General features: G+C 37.8%; 1 protein-coding gene across 6 annotated transcripts in view; it reads left to right on the plus strand.

Annotated features, from left to right (window-relative positions):
- RBBP8 (RB binding protein 8, endonuclease) overlaps nt 1-9,387 on the plus strand; it is a 75,117-nt gene extending 65,730 nt beyond the window's left edge. For all 6 annotated transcript variants that reach the window (XM_074352136.1, XM_074352135.1, XM_074352132.1 and 3 more), the window contains 4 exons: nt 1,305-1,371; nt 4,730-4,826; nt 7,569-7,710; nt 8,998-9,387. In XM_074352136.1, the coding sequence (XP_074208237.1) occupies nt 1,305-1,371; nt 4,730-4,826; nt 7,569-7,710; nt 8,998-9,095 (404 nt within the window). In that variant the 3' untranslated portion in view covers nt 9,096-9,387. The remainder of the gene's footprint in view (nt 1-1,304; nt 1,372-4,729; nt 4,827-7,568; nt 7,711-8,997) is intronic.
- The last annotated feature ends 8,940 nt before the right edge of the window (nt 9,388-18,327 follow it).

Here is an 18,327-nt window from a genome sequence, read left to right on the forward strand (position 1 = left end):
TCCATCAGCAGGTGAATAAATACAAATTGTGGTATGCTCATGATGGAGCACTACCTCACAGCAAGAAGAGGGAACTACTAGACTCAGTGTGCATCAGTCTCCAAAACCTGTTGAGCTAGACGAATGCAGATGATGAAAAAGAATACGTACTACATAATCCCATAGATACAAAGTTCTAAAACAGACATAATTAAGCTATGGTGACAAATTAAATCAGTGATTTTGGGGAAGAGACACATAAGAGGACACTCCTGTGCATGAGATACAATGGAATAGGAAACTTTCAGGGGTGATGGAAGCGTTCTCTGTCTTGATTTGGGTATCAGTTACACTGGAATATACATTTGTCAAAATTCATCATAGTACACTTAAAATCAGTGTGTTCTGTATGTATGTAAATTATACAGTAAAGTAGATTCTTTCAAAAAGTCCTCAGTGACTTCCCATTGCACTTCAGTAAAATTCAAACTCCTTTTGGCTTCCAAGACCCATCATGATCTGGTACCTCCCAAGCCTCATCGTCCCCAACACTTTTCTTTATTTGCTTAATCTCAACCACATTAGCCTCCTCTTAGTTCTTAAAAGGTACCCAGCTTTTTGCCATCTACGACCATTAGCTAGAATTTTGCCGGTTCCTACCTTTTCTCATGGCTGACTTCTTTTTATTCATTAGTTATTACCTTATGTGCTCTTCCTCAGATAGCCTTAGCTGTCTGCTTGCTTGCTTGATGTTTCCCTCACTACAGGGTAAACTCCATGAAGACAGGAGACCTGGTTTCTCCTGTTTTACATTTTATGTCCAGAACTTAGCACAATGCTCAGTAATTTTTACTTGAACAGATGATAGCAGTTAGCTGTTTGAATCTAGACAACTTGGGATTCAGTCCAAGGGCTCTACTTCTTATTTTGTCACTCATTTTCTGATAAATTTTTTAAATCTTTTTATTTCCTAGTTATAAATGACCTTAAAGACACTAAAAATCAACAGAATAAGTGAAACAGATTAAAAGCTGTCTTGATATTATTGTTTGGTGCCAAATTATAATAGGCATCTGAGTGGTTCTTTTAAAGTTTAAAATACTTTTATAGTTATGATTTTTATCTCTTCAGTAATTCTGAGATGAGATAATTAAAAGTCTTATTATACAGATGAAAAAGAATTAGTTATAGAAAATTTAAACCAATTGCCTAGGGACCTAGAGAATAAAATTCAATAAAAACAGAAGTTTTGATACATGTCCTTTTTTTTCCTCAGAAAAGTTATGTTCTATGTTCAGTTTGTGGTATGTTTGTTTTATTTACAGCTCATGGTGATAAACAAGATAAAGTCAAACAGAAAGCATTTGTGGAGCCATATTTTAATGATGAAAGGTAAGTTGGTCTGGGTTAAGACCAGCAATGCGATTGGAAGTTCAACAGAACTGTCTTGTCAGAGTATCTCTGATTAAAATTGCTACTTTGGTTAAAATAGAATGTATATCATTTACTTTATGATCATAACAGAAATGAACTCAAGTATGAAAAAATTTGACAAATTTTTAAAATAAGGAAATTTTTACCACCACTATTTTTTTTTGACAATGGTAACAGTTATTTTCTCTGCTTTATTATATTTTATTCTTACTCTGTTTTACTGTAAACTTTATTTGAATTTCAGGAATTGAACACTGAATACTGTAACTTTTATATAGTACAAACTTTAGATGGTGAGCCTTAGGTTGTGTTCCAGAATTATTTTAGAATTTTTAAATTTTAAAAAAAACTGTAAGCATCTTGATTTTAAAACCATAATGATACTTTTTGCCTTTTATGTAAATATTGCAAATTCTGTAACTTTCAGTCATGTACTTTTCATTCTAGGAGTGAATTAAGGCATAGTAATTCATTCAAAAAAACTTTTTATGCTTTTTTTTTCTTTAAGTTATGATGTTGGCAAGTTAAGTCACTTAGTAAGTGAAGTTATTCCTTATACTTTGACTTGTCAGAAATTTTAGAAATCTGACAGGCCAAGATAAATTTTTATTGATTCCTGTAGGACTTTAACGGATAAGAGCTATCATTTGGTTGCTAAATGATTAATTCTTTTTATTTACCAGTTTTCCAAAGAAATAGTACTGTAGCATCTCACATGTGACTTGAGAGTGTCTTGTCTAAGCATCATCATGAACTCATGGATTATATTTGATGTGTTTCAGTCCATTGCAGTTACCACCCTTACTGATTCTCAGATTGTCCCATCTTTGCCCAGTGGAAGCCTCTTGAACGGACACTGTACTCATCCTTCATAGCTTCCTTGCTTCTGGTATAAGATGTTCTGGGCTCTCTTCTGCATTCTCTGCAATAGGCTGGAATCTGCCATTTCTCCAGAAGCCCTGGTTTCTTTAAGTTAAAAATGGTATTTAGGTCAGTCTTACTGCTAGGGTTGCTTACTGCTGCAGTTAGCCATTGTTTCTAGACCTTTTAGGTGGGCATTTAGAAATAAAGTTTTTGTTACATTTTGGTTTTTTAAGATAAACTACATTTGTTCATACTGATAGCTGCAGTCAGGATTTCTCTAACCTCCTGTGTCACATCTCTATCTACTTTCCCGCCTACTGAAAATCCCACTTCTGTGCCACCAGCATCATTCCTCTGTTCCACAGAACAGTGTCAGAATAATTCAGACTATCACCAATAACATGATTTATGAAAATGGTTTAAGACTTGTGTCTTTTTGTCCTTGAGATTTATCCTGTTAGAAATGTATAGTCAAATCACTGTTTTCAAGTCACTTAGGATAATTATTTTCTATGTAGTTATGCCACCAACCCAGTATCCATGTTTATTTTGCTTTTGATTTTTTAGAATTTTCTTTTTAAGGAATTATGTATATGATACCAGAGGCTTCAAAAAAGGGTTTATTCTAATAAGTCTACTGTCCTTATCCGTTTCATTTTGTTAACTTCCTGTTCCTACAGATGACTGTCTGTTAAAGATGTATGTTTTTCCATCCATTTCAAAAAATAAAAGCAAATTTCTATCTATATATCTTGATACTGGTAACAGATGTAGGTAATGCTATACATGCTTTTCTCTACTTTGCTTTATTCATTTAACTGTATGTCCTGGACATCACTCATGGTAGTACATAGTGATATTCCTCATTTTTTTTTAGTTTCATAGTATTTCATTGTTTGTACTGTAGTTTGTTCTAGCAGTGAGCATTTGGGTTGTTTACAGTTATGCTCGCATGCATAGTGCTGCAGTGAATAGCCTTGTGCATTCTGTTTTCAAATTATTGCCTGTGCTTCTTTGGAATAGATTCCTAGAAGTAAGATTGCAGACTAAGAACTGTCATTTCAAATGTTTCATAGTAGAAGTTCACACTGACTTTTTAATACATGAGTAATTTCATTTATTCTGAAACCATTAGACAGCTGCAGATAGAGGAGGTGGGTAAAGATACAGGGATGGTAAAAGCCTCAGTTAGCCTGGTTCCTTTCTCCACCGAGAGTACCAGCAAACCTGGGAAGATGGGTTGTGTTGTATCAGGGACAAGCAGCTCAGTAGCCTTGCAGGTGATGCTTGGCGTCCGCTGCCGCTGCCAGTCTGCTAGTGGATTCCCTGCGGCGTTGTGGCACACCACAGAAACAGATAGGATTCAGAGGATAGGATATGGCTGAATTTATTCTCTATAAACTAAGACTCCATAAACTATTGGAAAGAAAATAGTCATGGCAATATTTTTTTATGTTGTTTTTTTTTAATTCACTGCTTCAGAGTTGAGAGTTGTTGGATTTAAGCATGAAAAGGGCCTATAGCCTGATATGTTTTGAAATTGAGCAGTTAAAACTTTCTTTGGAGAAAAGTGCTTGCCAACTAGAGGGTCATGTGGTAAAAATACCTCAGGGGAGTAGATGTGTTACCCACAAGCCATTCTCAAAACCAGTTTCTGTTGAAGTTCACTGGGGATGTTTCTGTTATAAACAAATATATATTGATGTCACAGAAGTCTTCCTTTACTTACTTGTAAGTTTGGAGTTTTCTGTATTGGGCTTTTAAAAGCAGGATACATGTATATTAATAAAGAAATGTTCATGCTTCCTGGTTGCATTTTCTTACCAAAGTACTGGGTACTTTATCAGTCCATACCTCAGTGGCTTCCACCCTTCCTAGGTATCCAGTGGTTCATGACAGATCCGGTCCATCTAAGGACAAGCACAAATGGGAACTGTGCCTCATATCTGCAATAATTTAGGGTGGACGGAAGCAGCCAAAGAGATTTTTAGAGAAAATAGCAAATGACATAGAAACGATTCTATTCTTTGGGAAGAGTAGGTTAGCCCTCATACGTGGGTTCTTAGAACTGAGTTAGCAGAGGTGATATTCTCGCTCTTGGTTATGTTATAGAATACCAATTCCTGAGTTTAATAATACAGCATTCCTTTTTAAATAGGTTATTTTATGTTTTACCTCTCAACCTAATCACTGTTTTCAGCCACCAGAGGTGAAAATAGGAAGTAATAGTTACCTTTTTCATTTAGAGAAAAATACCCATAAAAATACCTGGTGTATAGTAGGCACTTAATATTTTAGCCAAGAATGAGTGAAGAAATTCTTGGCTTTTCTCACATACTGAGGAAGCATTTCAAATAAAATGAATGAATGTTTTGGGATTATTTCTCATCTGGATGTTCACCTTTGTTAATTGAAAAACTAAACCAAAGGTCTTTTGTTCTTCCCCTCCCAGAGAGACTAGCTTACCAAACTTTCCTCACATTGAGGTGATTCGGAAAAAAGAAGAGAGAAGAAAACTGCTTGGACACACATGTAAGGAATGTGAAATTGTAAGTACTAATAGAAATACTGTCCTTTGGGGTTTTTTTAAGTGTGGCTTTATAGATCATAAATGCATAGTTAGAAACCATACTTGTAACCTAGAAACAAGCTTAAGCCAGGAATAACAGAATGAATACACAGAGGACACACACACACTGGCTAGAACCTGAGAGAGAGATAGATGAAAACGAAGACCCTCAGTTTCTCTGAGGTGCTCTCTAAGTGCATCTGGAGCCTAAGCACTGGTCCTTAATTTCCAGCTTAAGACATTTGTGCCATTTGTCTTCTCTGTATTTATTTGTATTTCTTTTAATTTTCCCCCCTTGTGTTATATTACAGCATAGGCTCTAATACAGATACTATTTGGGGAAATTTTTGATGTTTCAGTAGGAAACTTTGCTATAGTATTTTTTACTTAAACACCAGCCTCTCAGGAAAGAGATACACTCATAATTGTTTTCTTCTAAATAACTAATACACGCACAGGCTCTTATTTTTCCCCCGAACATTTTCCTTTCTAAATGAAATATGATGAACAGGCTCTCCTTCATCCTTAGAACACAGTTACGTTTTCCTTTTATACACTGGGTGTCTTGGACTAGGTATGTCCTGAAGTAGGCAGTACTGTCCTGTTACTAAACAGTCCTAGGCAGGTTCTGTGTTCTTGAAACGTGCTGTTTTTATTTCTTCCCTTGCTATCCTTTAGCTGTTGAATGCTTGCTTCCAGCAATGTCCTTCCCCTGTTAAATTTTCTTTTTAACAACTATGTCTAGAAAACTTGGTAACCAAGCACATTGAAGTTATGTATGAATAGATTACAGCGCAGGTAAGCATTTGGTGAGAAATGTGCTCTCATACACTTAACAGTGGGAGTGTGAACTGAGATCACTCTTTCAGAAAGCAGTTTGGTGATACAAACAAAACCTCCAGTGTCATGAGTCCTCATAAAACAAATTGAATATATTGTAATTTCTTAACTAAGGAATATGGTCTGCACTAAATAAACCTCCAGTTTTTAGTTACTACTGGAATACTGCCAATTAGGAAAAAATCTATTGCTGGAAACAGTGTTATTTGCTTTCCTTCTCTCAGGAATCACTTTCTGTGCTGTAATCCTGTCTCTGAAAACATTATTTCATACATTTTATTCTATTTAAGTTTTTTTAAGGTAGAAGGTAAATCTATTCTGTTACTCCCTTATGACCAGGAGTGCAAAGTGCCAGTCCCGTGTATTTAAATATTGCCTGTATGCTTACAGTTCGTGAGTTTTCCCATTGCCTGTTCCACATGGGGAATATGTTACACAGGTGTGGATGTGTAACGGTCATCTCAGATTTCACATGTCCAAAAGTGAACGTACAGTTTCTACCTCTGATTCTCAGCCCTCACCTCTGAGCCTTCCCTATGTCCATTTTCCTAGTTGTGTAAACCAGAGGTCCTGTAGTTACCCTCTGCATTTTTCTTTCATATCTCAGTAACGGATCTATCATCAAATCCCACTGATTGTACTTTTAACAGCAATGAATGGTCTTTTTTCCTAATGATCTTTTTAGAACAAAAGTTAAATCATGTAACTCCTCTGCCCAAAACTCTTAAATGTCTTCCTCTCTCATTAAGAAATGGAATCAAAGTCCTTATCAAGGACAACAAACTCATGCCCCACTTCCTGTCTGACTTCATCCTCTTAACACTCTCCCGCTTGACTGCTGTGTTATAGCTACACTAGCCTACTGTTGTTTTCAAGTATGTTTTAATTTAGTGGCAGTATTTCCCTAACGTTGATTGATAACCATGATTCTCTAAGGGCATCCCATCCCAGTTCCCTGGCTAAGGTAACAAAGGCTTATACTCACAGCAGTGAGAAGGAAGAAAAAGGTCTTAGAGGATCTCTATATAAAAGAAAAATCTACATGAAAGAAAAATATATTAAAAAACTTTTACTTCAAACTTAAATTCCATTCCTAAGTCTGCCACTTTCAATAGATGATATTTTCAGTAAATCATCACTTTTATTTTCAGTGTCTTGAGTAGAATGGAATTAGCTAGCTAAATTATGTGATCCTGTGATGTGTTCTGTTAAACTTTACTGCTTTATTTTCTTTAGATGTAGAGCTTGAAGACCTGTGTCATTCTCACATATAAGTTTTCTCTTTCTTTGCATGAAGTTCAGGTTCTTTATGATCAGTTGCAAAAAATAATATGCCTTTGATCCTAACTGAAAAATACAGTTTAAGGGAAGTCATGAAGCCTGCAACATTCAAAGCTTAACTTTTATTTTAAAAAATTGTAGTACCCCACCAAAAAAAAAAAAAATTAAAAAATTAAAAATTGTGATAGGAAAATTACTTCAAAACACATGTTACATCCTAATAACAATTGAAAAAAATGTGCTGTTCAGGATGCAGGCATTTTTGTTATAAATCTGACAAAGATGAAGAGTTAGCACCAGTAGATAAATCAGCTGCACCACCATGCACACTGTAAATTCGGCTGATACTTTTTTTCATTATGTGACTTTATTGATCAAGTTAGCAGTATGTTGATTTACATTGTGATACAAGCACCTTTTCTCATTTGTGGAGTAAGCCTTTCACAGACCAGCACTAATTACTGTGTGCTGCTATTTCTACTGAATTACTAATTCACTTAGCAAGCTGAATACTTTAATAATTTTCTTAGCTTCTAGTTCAGTAAGCACAACGTTCCATTTATTATCCCTAAGTGGAAAACTTAACGAGCTTTATTGTCAGTATTATGCAGATTTTCCAGCAGAAGAAAGAGAAAAGAAGTTGGCTTCCTGCTCTAGACACCGATTCCGCTACATTCCACCCAACACACCAGAGAACTTCTGGGAAGTTGGTTTTCCTTCCACTCAGACTTGTATGGAAAGAGGTGAGAGCATAGATTATAACATTCTGGATTTTTTTTTTTAATACTGTCTATACCCAAGTCTAAACATCAAACTTTTTCTTCATGGTTCTCTACCTTGTGCTATAATTTGGGTGCCAGTTTTGTGACATAAATAATATATTTCCTAAAGATAAAAAGCTTATCTCAACTCTTGAGATAATTTCATTGGAATCCTAGATTATTTATATGCATTTTAGTGGGATTGTGCATGTGTTATCCTGGTTTATCATTCAAAGTTCAGAAAGTAATTTCTCTCTTATCCTATCATCAAAATGACTTAATAAAATAAATAACTACAAAAGTTGCTAGCAAAATTATGTTGTTAAAAAGCATCCTTTTTTAAAAGTGACTACTATGAATTTTAGATGTGAAAACCTCACTTACCCAGAATGCCAGTTATTTATAAACCATATTTGAGTAAAAAGAACTTTGGGAGAAACATTGAGATGCAGTTAGCTCCTTCAAATACAGCACTTATGTTTAATGTAATTTGAGAACGTATGCAGCTTTAAAGCTCCTGATACTTAGAAGAGAGAAGATAGTTCTTCCAAAAGCTGCAAAGTCTCTTACAGCTATTACCACATTTCCACTTTCCCCACTAGCAAGTCCTCTCTGACGTGACCCTTCTGCTGGTCATCAAGTAGAGTTAGCCTGGATAAGCCTGTGTTTGCGCCCCCCATGTGGCCCAGGGGGTATGGCAGGGCACAGTCCTCCCCTGAAAACTACATGACTGGACACACCCTAGGAGAATTGAATAGTGTGAAGAATATAGGGACATGTCATGTAATCAAATAGCTACCAAATAAGCACCTGGAACTTGTCATAATAGTAAAAAGTTCATGTTTAGCCACTTGTCCCCATTTGCAGCCAAGGGGAAGCAGAGTAGGACAGTGCTTAAGAGCTCTAGCTCTGGCTCTGGAGTTAGCTCTTGGGCAGGGTCCCAGCTCTTCTACCTCCTGGCTCTGGGAACCTGAGTGAGCTGTCTTAACTTCCCCAGCTCTCCGTTAGTTCACCTGTGAAATAGGCAGAGTGGAAGCCACTGCAGGAGTGTGAGCGTCATCCCAGATAACGTATACAACACATTTGATGTTTGCTGCTATTTTTAGTATAAATGAGGAAACTGATGCAAAGTAGTGAAATCACTCATCAACATGACACAGCTAATAACAGAAGAATCATGTAAACTTAGAAGGCATTACATGAGACATGCTTATGCTGAAACATGTATGTTGCAAGTACAGTTTTCTAAATTTGTAATTTATTTTTAAGGTTACATTAAGGAAGATCTTGATCCTTGTCCTCGTCCAAAAAGACGGCAGCCTTACAATGCAATATTTTCTCCGAAAGGCAAGGAGCAGAAGACATAGATGTTGAAGCAAAAACAGAAGAGGGCAGTCTTTTTCTTTAGTTATTTATAGTTAAAGTCGGTATTAAACACTGATTTTTTGATCTTCTATAAACTGATTTATAAATCATTTTTCTATTGAAAATGTTTTTAAATGGCATTTACCTACTACGCAGACAACTATTTAAAATGTGGATAAGTTTATGTTGTATTTTCTTGCTCTGCACCTTTAAAATAAGGTGCTTTCATTTTGCACTCTTAAGTTAAGAGCTGTTTATTTACTTTTAATACCCAATTACAATTTTGAAAATATGGCAGTTGTAGTCTGATTTGTCGCCTTTCAGATCTTTTACTCCATATTCCCTTGGTATTCACATTCAGCCGTGACTCCATGCTAATCATTACAAGTTTTCATTCTCTTAATCAAATTGCTCTTATGTAGGTCATTCCAATGTCTGGCATTTAAGTCTTCTCAAAAAAGTGCTAAATGTTAAGTCCTTTTAACTTTCTAGCTTCTCTTGTTGACTTGAAAGGAGGTACTGCTCTAGTGAATTCCTTTCAAGATGACTACGAATGAACTTTTTCCTTACCCATATACTATAAATTAACATCACACCCTGATCTTATCATAATAGTCCAGCTCTTCACATGTTTTCTTTTCATCATGCTTGTTTTTCCTATTTCTCATCGGTCAGAATTGTTACTTGGCTACCTCTAGTAACAGAGGTGAAATTAGAGCTCGGGACTGCCTGATTCCAGAATCAGTGCTTGTATCCACTATAGTATAGTGCTTCTAAAGGCCAGGAGGCCGAGAAACACCTGGATTGGAACAGGGCACCACAGATGTGCAGTTAGAGCTAAACACCTCCAGTGATTTGTTTAAGAGAGACAAGAGATTGTCTACCTGATGGCTTGACAGCAGTCCAACCCTTTAACTAGCATTTTTCATTTTTTCTCAATCACCCTGTAAGGTTGGGTAAACCGAGGTCCTTTCATCTGCTATTGACCAGCTCTACCTTTAATTGAAGTAATGAAATTTATGCTTTTTAAAGACACTTGAGTTAGACAGATGCATTTAAACTCAAAACTGCAGTTTGTGACACATAGCACACTGTCAAACTTTAAATGTATATGAAAGGGCTTTCTTCATTTGTAAAGCATTATTCATGTTAGACAGTGTTTTCAAATATGTATCAGTCACTGTTTGTATATAGCTATATATAGTTTCAGGTTGCCTATGAGCTTTTTAAAGTTGACCTGTGATTTAAACTTTGAAAGCATGCAGAACCTCTATGTCAGCACTGAACATTGGACTAACACCTTTTCTGCCTTTGACAGGCATTCCGATTAAACCATTTGAAATCCAAGGTTGTCATAGGCAGTGGTTTGAATGAGTTAATCACTAGTACCCAAATGTATACAGAAGATACAACGTGCTACCTTGAGAAAAGAACAAATGAAGCAGAAAAATATTCCCTAACACCTTTCATGTAGTGAAAAATCTTACAAAGTCCAACTGGAAAGGCAGCTGTTGGTAGGCTCCAAGTATTAGTACCTCAGTTTAAACTGCATCTAGCATTTGTATTTAAAAGTTCACAGAGGACATTCTTAGGACCTCTAAAACCAGTAACTGAAAAATGGCAAATATTCCTTCCCCAGGTTAGCTTTAATTCATAATTCAGTTGTTAAAAAAGGAATAGTGTTATATAAACCAAATAACATTAATACATTTACTTAACATTTACCAGGCACTATCTTTCCAGGCATAATACTAAGCACAGTATCAGAATCAGGCAGAATTTGACAGATGTTTTCCAATGGGGCAAGCTTTTGAAAAAACACACACTTAAGAATCTTCAGTTATCCCTGACATTTTTTTTAACTCTGTTTTTGTGGCTAGGGGTAATTAAGTTTATTTATTTTAATGGAGGTACCAGGGATTGAACCTAGGACCTGGTGCATGCTAAGCATGTGCTCTACCACTGGGCTACACCCTCCACCTGTCCCTGACATCTTAACATAACAAGCATGAATTTTGAAAAATACCACTTCAGAAACAAGCATTTAAAATACATCTCGATTTTTACCATTCAGCTGTCTATTCTCAACAAACTTAGCAGTTTAAGACATATCTCAAAATCTCTTTGCTGAGCTGATGCTGTTAAAATGGTTCCTTAGAAGGCTGAAGTGTCCTTAGACTCAAATCCTTCAGCATGCACTTAAGGAGTTAATGAAGCAGTTGTCTACTGTGACACCAGCAGAGGCCACAAGAGAGCTATTTTTGGAGGATAATCAGTGGAAACTAGGGGCTGAATGGGATGATCATTTACAAATTTCTAGGATAAATAGGGTATGAGTTGTAAACCTTTGGTACAGTAATGAGAGCTCACTGGGCAAAAACAAGCTTGTCAACATAGCTATTGTTAGAATAAAACAAATCGCTGAGGCAATAATTCATGGTCCTGAAGAAAAAATTAACACTGTGTACTTACCATATGCTAAGCATTCGGAGATACAGAGATGTGAGGTCTGTTACTAAACAGTGGGAGACCGGATATAAACATACAAAGATGCCTAAGAGGTCAAAGGACCTTGGACTGAGTGCCAAAGAAATACTAAGGATTATCTGAACTTGAACTGTGCCTGCAGATGACTTAACCTAGAGAAGCAGGTCAGAGACAAACCAGGGCAGGAGTACCAGCTCTGTCACTTAGAGTATGACATGGCCAGTGCACTCAAATTCTCCCACCTTCCTGTACCTTCAAATAACAAGGTTATCGTGGGGACTGGATGAGATGCTACAGGAACTTGCCTCAGAGCCTGGTCCATAGTAACCATTCAGTTCTTGATAGCTGTTATCATCATTGTCGGTATTGCAGAGATGGTGGTGATGAATCAGAAAGCAAGCCTCTTGGACAAGTCAGAATTTGAGCTCCTCCTTAACAACTAGGTTGCATTTAGAGAGACTGGAGGAGCAAGGTGGGAGACGGGTCTGTAAAGGAAAAGGGTCACAAGGAGGCAGTAGAACAGGAGGGGTGTTACCGACTGTGGTGAGGGCTTTGAGGAGAAGCGAATTACCAGGGCAGGAGAGAGCAGGGAAGTCACAGCCCACAGGGCACATGTGGGTGCTTAAGTCGGGATCTCTAAGGAAACTGCACAGAGGAGTGTCCACGACCCCGGCACTCCTCCTAAGCCCCCGGATCCTCTGCACTTTCTAACTGTTCAAACTCTGAAGCAGGGGTACTCCTCCACAGCAGGTGTCACTTCTAGGCCATGGAGTCATTTTCAAATGCTGTTATTTTTGAAGAGTGAATTTAATTCCATAAATTTTATTCCATAAATATTAATTGACCACTACTTACCTGCTCATACTGAAATCAGCAAAGACTAGAGGCAGAAACAGAAAAGCGCTCCCAGGCCCAGAAGAAAACCAAAAGACTGAATTAGTACTTTTAGAAGAACACTCTCAAAGGGACTTTCCAAAACGGACACAACCTTGTTTCATAATTCAGGGCTTGAAAGAGAAGCCAGTTTGCCTGTCTGCAGATGCAGCACACAGAAGGCTGACAGCTCAGCTGGTGAGTGTGCGTTTCAGGTACAAGGTGTCTGCTCGCAACACCACCTGTGCCCCAACTTACTTTCCTGGGCACCCCATTTGTTCCAGACAAGAGGGGTAGCCAGGTTAACCTGACACAGCTGCTGAATTATCCAAAGATGTTCCCTGGCACACCCCACCCTCTCTCTGCATAGAAAACAGATGAAAGCCTCCACTGTAGGAAAACTACAGTGGGAGGCCTGTCAAGACTTCCTCTGAAAATACTAGAACATGACTTACGTAAGTAATGTCCAAACACCTCCAAGAGAGAACAAGGTGGAAATGTCAGAAATATGATCACCTGTGAAATCAGCTGTATAAACGAAGATGTTTATCACGGTTCTATTTGTCCTTTAACAATGTAAACATTGCATGTTTTCCATTCATTAGAAACAAATAAAAACCTATAGTCTTCATCTCAGGAGGAGATAACCCCCTGCTGTGAGGATTTTGTCTCCCTCCTCCAATCATTTTATCATCTAATTCCTGTGACTTGCTCTCAACTGAGTAGACTTTTCAAAGGCTCCAGAATTACCCCCATTTGCCTGTGATCCTAATGAAATGCTCCTCATTACAGTATTATTTCTTCATGGTCAGGCTTTCTACAGAACTCCAGGAGGCTCCTGTTCAAATGTGAACATGCCTACCTATACACTGAATACTTTAATGGTCATTTTCACCTGAGCAGCAATTCATTTCTCAGGTAACCAGCTGCCATGCTGGAAAAGGAGAACAGGGTCCAAGGTACAATGTACTCCCCATGGAGCAGAAGGACCAGGCACTGCCCAGGAAATGCAGCAGAGTCTGCCAGGCACCCCAGAGTTTGTTCCTTTGGGTCCCTAGAGTTGTATGTACCTGCAGTGAGCGCAGCAATGATGGTGGTGGGCTTGCTCTTCCATACTTGTTCTTTAAAGCTACGCTTTTTAACATTCTGCATAGGGATGTTTGTCTTGAAGAAAAGCACTTGCACAATTGAGCTGCATGCTGAACTATCCACTCTGCATGGAATGCTGTTACAAAAGAAGGAATAACAAATATTATGATTATTCAGACTTGATTATTTGGCAGACATTTTTTCAAAAATGAATGAAGTAAGCCTGTTACTGCAAGGAAAACAACCTTCCATATTTGTTGCCAATGATAAAATTTGAGATTTCAAGTAAAAATCAGAATTTTGGAAAACTGGTACTGCTACTTTTCTGATGAGATCGGTGACAGTGTTAATGAATGTGACTTTTTATCATATGCTGAAATGTGTCAACATCTAGGAGATCTACATACCTCAGTTGAATCAATATTTTTCAAATGACCAATGATTTATTACAAATCATGTGTAGATAAAAAATCCAAATTGCAAGATAGCCCTATGGGTTTTAATGCAACAGAGTACAAAAAAATTCATTGATATGGTTTCAGATTCTACATTTGTAACTGACCTTTAAGAAACTGCCACTTGTTGAGTACTGACATAGCATCAAAGACTAAAATCCAAAATTATCTGGGAAATCCATTAAAAATGTGTCAGGCCTAATTTTTATTTTCTCAACCAAAACATTATCACAAACTGAATACAGAAGCAGACAAGAATCCAACTATCCTCTGTTAAGCCAAACATTGAAGAGATTTGAAACATCTGTTTTGTTTTTTCAGATTTTGGGTGGGGAGGGTAGGTAACTAGGCCTAATTATATATATTTATTTATTTTTAATAGAGGTACTGGGGATTGAACCCAGAACCTCATGCATACTAAGCACGCACTCTACCGCTGAGCTATACCCTCCCCTAAGTTTATTTTTTGGAACTATATAGTAATTTTTCATTAAAATTTCATATTTTTTGTCAAAATGTAATGGGTTTATTTTTGTTATTTTTAGAGGAATTAATAAGCATTTTAAGTATCTTTTAATTTCTAATATGATAAATATCAATTGATAAAATGTAAATAACCAAAGCATATCTTTTAAGTTGAAAGGGATCCTGACACCAGAAAGTTCAAGAACTGCAGATGTGGTAGGGAGAGAATGCACTTTGGGTCAAACCAACCCAGGCCCCATTAAGGAGTCTGCTACATTTTAGCTATGTGACCAGGTGAGGACCATGTTGCTGGTCCCCAGTTTGTTTATATATGTTAATAGCAAAACCAATCTTCCCTCATAGGCTTGTTAAGAATATGAAACAAAACAAAGTAACAGGCTTCATGTCGAACACAGAGCAGGAACTAAAAAGAAAAAAATTAAGAAAATTTAGTTTCTTTCCTATAAAAAAAGATTTTACTTCCAGGATGTAAGACTTCTCTACTGGTAGATCTAAAGTCATAATCTTTTGTAATGCTTGGAGGATCATCTGCTAGACAATTTCAAGACTCCTAAGAAAGGAAATCTCTTCACATGAGATACAGGGAGCAAGAGGGCCATTAATGGCTGTGTGGCTCAAGGTCACATTAGCCACAAATTAACTCATCAACATGCAAAGAACGTAATGGCTACTCTATAGATTAGTACGGGGAGGGAGGTGGGAGAACTAGAAAGAAAAAACTCTATGTTAGGGGGGAAAATATGCAGATGAGTACATCCAAGCAGGTGTATAGGAAGAGCGTGATCTGAAGTAACTGAAGTTCTAAGACGTGGCATTCCAGAATAGAATTGAAAATTTGGCCTGTTTTCCTGGACTTACACTTTTTAAGGGAAATGTTGTGCTTATGATTAATGTTCTTTTAATGAAAATTTTAATGATATAACTGTGGATTCTCATGTAGTAGTGAAATAGAGAGATCTTGTGAACACCTCACCCGGTTTCCCACGATGGTAACATCTTGTAAAACTATAGCTCAATATCACAACCAGCATACTGCCTCCAATACCACCCACCACCTTAATCAGATTTCCCCAGTTTCATCTGTACACCTTTGTGTGTATGTGTATTCGGTTCTATACAATTTTATCACATACTCAGGTATCCACCTGACAATAATCTGTTATCCATTTCTAAAATCTTCTTATATCAAAAATGCTAGATAAATGGAATCACACAGTATGTAACATTTTGGGATTGGCTTTTTTTCCCTCAGCAAAATTCATACAAATTTTTGCATGCGTCAATACTTCATTCCTTTTTACTGCTGATTGCTATTCTGTGGTGTGGATGTACTACAGTTTGTTTATCCTGTTGAAGGACATCTGGGCTATTTCCGGTTTGGGGCTATTACAAATAAAGCTGCTATGAACATTCAAGTAGTAATTTTTGTGTGAACACAAATTTTCATTTCTCTGGGAAAGTGCCTAAGAGTATCATTACTCGATCATATGGTAAATAGCACGATTCGTTTTATAAGAAACTGCCAAATTGTTTTCCACAATGGCTGTAGCTTTTATTTTACATTCTCAGCAGCAATGTATGAGTGATCCATTTCTCCACATCCTTGCCAGCATTTGGTGGTGTCACTATTTTTTATTTTAGCCACTCTAATAGGCATGTAGTGATATCTCATTGTGGTTTTAATTTGCATTTCCCTGAAGGCTAATGATGCTGAACATCTTTTCATATGCTCATTTGCCATCTGTATATCATCTGTATTCAGAAATGTCTCTTCATCTTTTTTGCCCATTTTCTGATTGGATTGTTTTTAACTGTTGAAAATGGTTTATAACGAAGTGGAAACCTGCTTACTTTTGTCAATCAAAGCCCATCTTGTAAAATTTATTTAAATGGAAGTCAGCTTTACCCCATAGCAATTTCAGAGCTGCTAGGGTTGTTTACAGACACCTGGTGAGTACCAGTTTTTATGTTAGGGTCAGAAAAAAATAAAGCAGGTCGACTCCCTAGATCCTTAGGACTTTTTCTTTCTGGGACAAAAGATTCACACATACCCCTCCCAAAGCTCTGTTGATTCATACCCATTTCTTTGAGCAAAAGTGTGCTAAGCCCAGTATGTGCAGCCTCAGGTGAAGACATGGACTGGAATGGCTTGTTTCAGTCCAGAGCACCTGGAGCCCCTGTTCCTCAATGATGGTCTTGAGGGTCAATCACCTGGCACAACCAAGAGCGTTACTCAGGGCTGATTACTGGCGCACTCTGTAGAACGGGGCTCAGAACAGACTCAGCTTCCAGACTGTCACATGGCCAGGGGTGTGGGCAAGAGTTAAGGAATGGACTGCAGATACATCTAACTAGGGGTTCAGAAGACAGAACTGGAGAGCAGACGGTGTGGAGGAAGGTGGCTGCTGCGTAAGTACTGTTTGACCTCAGTCAGCAATCCCGACGTTGCAAGCCTCTGCCCCTCCCTTATCAAGGTTCTTAACATATCAGCACTGGCCAGCACTCCACAACTTGGAAAGCTTTTCTAAGCCCGACAAAGATTTTTTTAAATTTATCTGGAAGTGCTCTTCATTTTAAGCTTTGATTCCACTGTCTGCACATCCTTTGATGTCACGTAAAAAGATCTTGTCATGCTGACCTTGCCCTGCTGAACACGACTCTACCACTTGCTCAGAGGAACTGAAGGTATCTGTTTTCTCCTTCAGGAAAAAAAAACAACAAAATTTTCTGATTTTCTTTCTTTCTTTTTTTTTTCAGTTCCTTTTAGAAGATAAGTTGACAGTGAAACACACTGATTGGTCATGTTATTTTTAAATGAATTTTTAATAGCAAATAATTTGTTCCATCTGGGGAAAGGCTGATGGCATTTTCAGCAACCAGGCACAAATCAGGATGGATTATTTCCAGCACTTGAAATAAAGTTTATTTAGATCCACATCACACTGGCTGCTCAGTGTCAGTGGCATTTCCTGACCCTGAAGAGGGGCCAAGCCCTTGGCTGCTCCTCTCATCCCTTGAGGCCACTTGCGTCTCACAATATCAAAGACCTTTTGCCCACCACCCCACCACCCCTCTGCGGTTTCTGCCAACAGTTTCAGGGCGGCAGTGGCGGGGGTGGGGGACCATTGTGGTTCACACTGTGGTGGTAGTTCACACTGAACCTAACCCAGCCATCGGCAAAGGCACTGGGTGGTGTCATGCATCAGCAGCCAAGCTTGGCTTCTCTGGGTGCCATTCCCAAAGCACACAGCCTTTCATCTGAGAAGAGGGAGCATAAATAGCCAGCAAGCATTTAGGGAGAGCAAGAGATGAGATAGTCCGCGGGCCCCATTTTGACCCATCCAGCTCTCATCTGCCTTTCAGTGGCTCCAGAATTAAAGACATTCAGAAAAAGGAAGGAAAGAACAGTTATTTGTACACCCATGTTTATAGCAGCATTATTCCCAGCTGCTAAATGGTGAAAACAACCCAAATGTCCCTAAATGGATGAATGGATTAACAAAATGTGGTATATAACTGTTGGTGGAAATGCAAATTGGTGCAGCCACTGGGAAAACAGTATGGAGCTTCCTTTAAAAAACTAAAAATAGAGCTACCATATGATCCAGCAATCCCTACCCCTGGGTTTCTATCCAGAAAAGACAAAACTTCTAATTCTAAAAGATAGTGCACCCCAATGTTCACAGCAGCACTATTCACAATAGCCAAGATATGGAAATAACCCAAGTGCCCACCAACAAATGATTGGCTTAAGATGTGGTATATATATATATACCATGGACTATTACTCAGCCATTCAAAAGAATGAAATACTGCCACTTGCAGCAACATGGATGGATCTAAA

This window comes from Camelus bactrianus, chromosome 24 (genome assembly GCF_048773025.1).
Source record: "Camelus bactrianus isolate YW-2024 breed Bactrian camel chromosome 24, ASM4877302v1, whole genome shotgun sequence".
Classification (NCBI taxonomy): Eukaryota; Metazoa; Chordata; class Mammalia; order Artiodactyla; family Camelidae; genus Camelus; species Camelus bactrianus.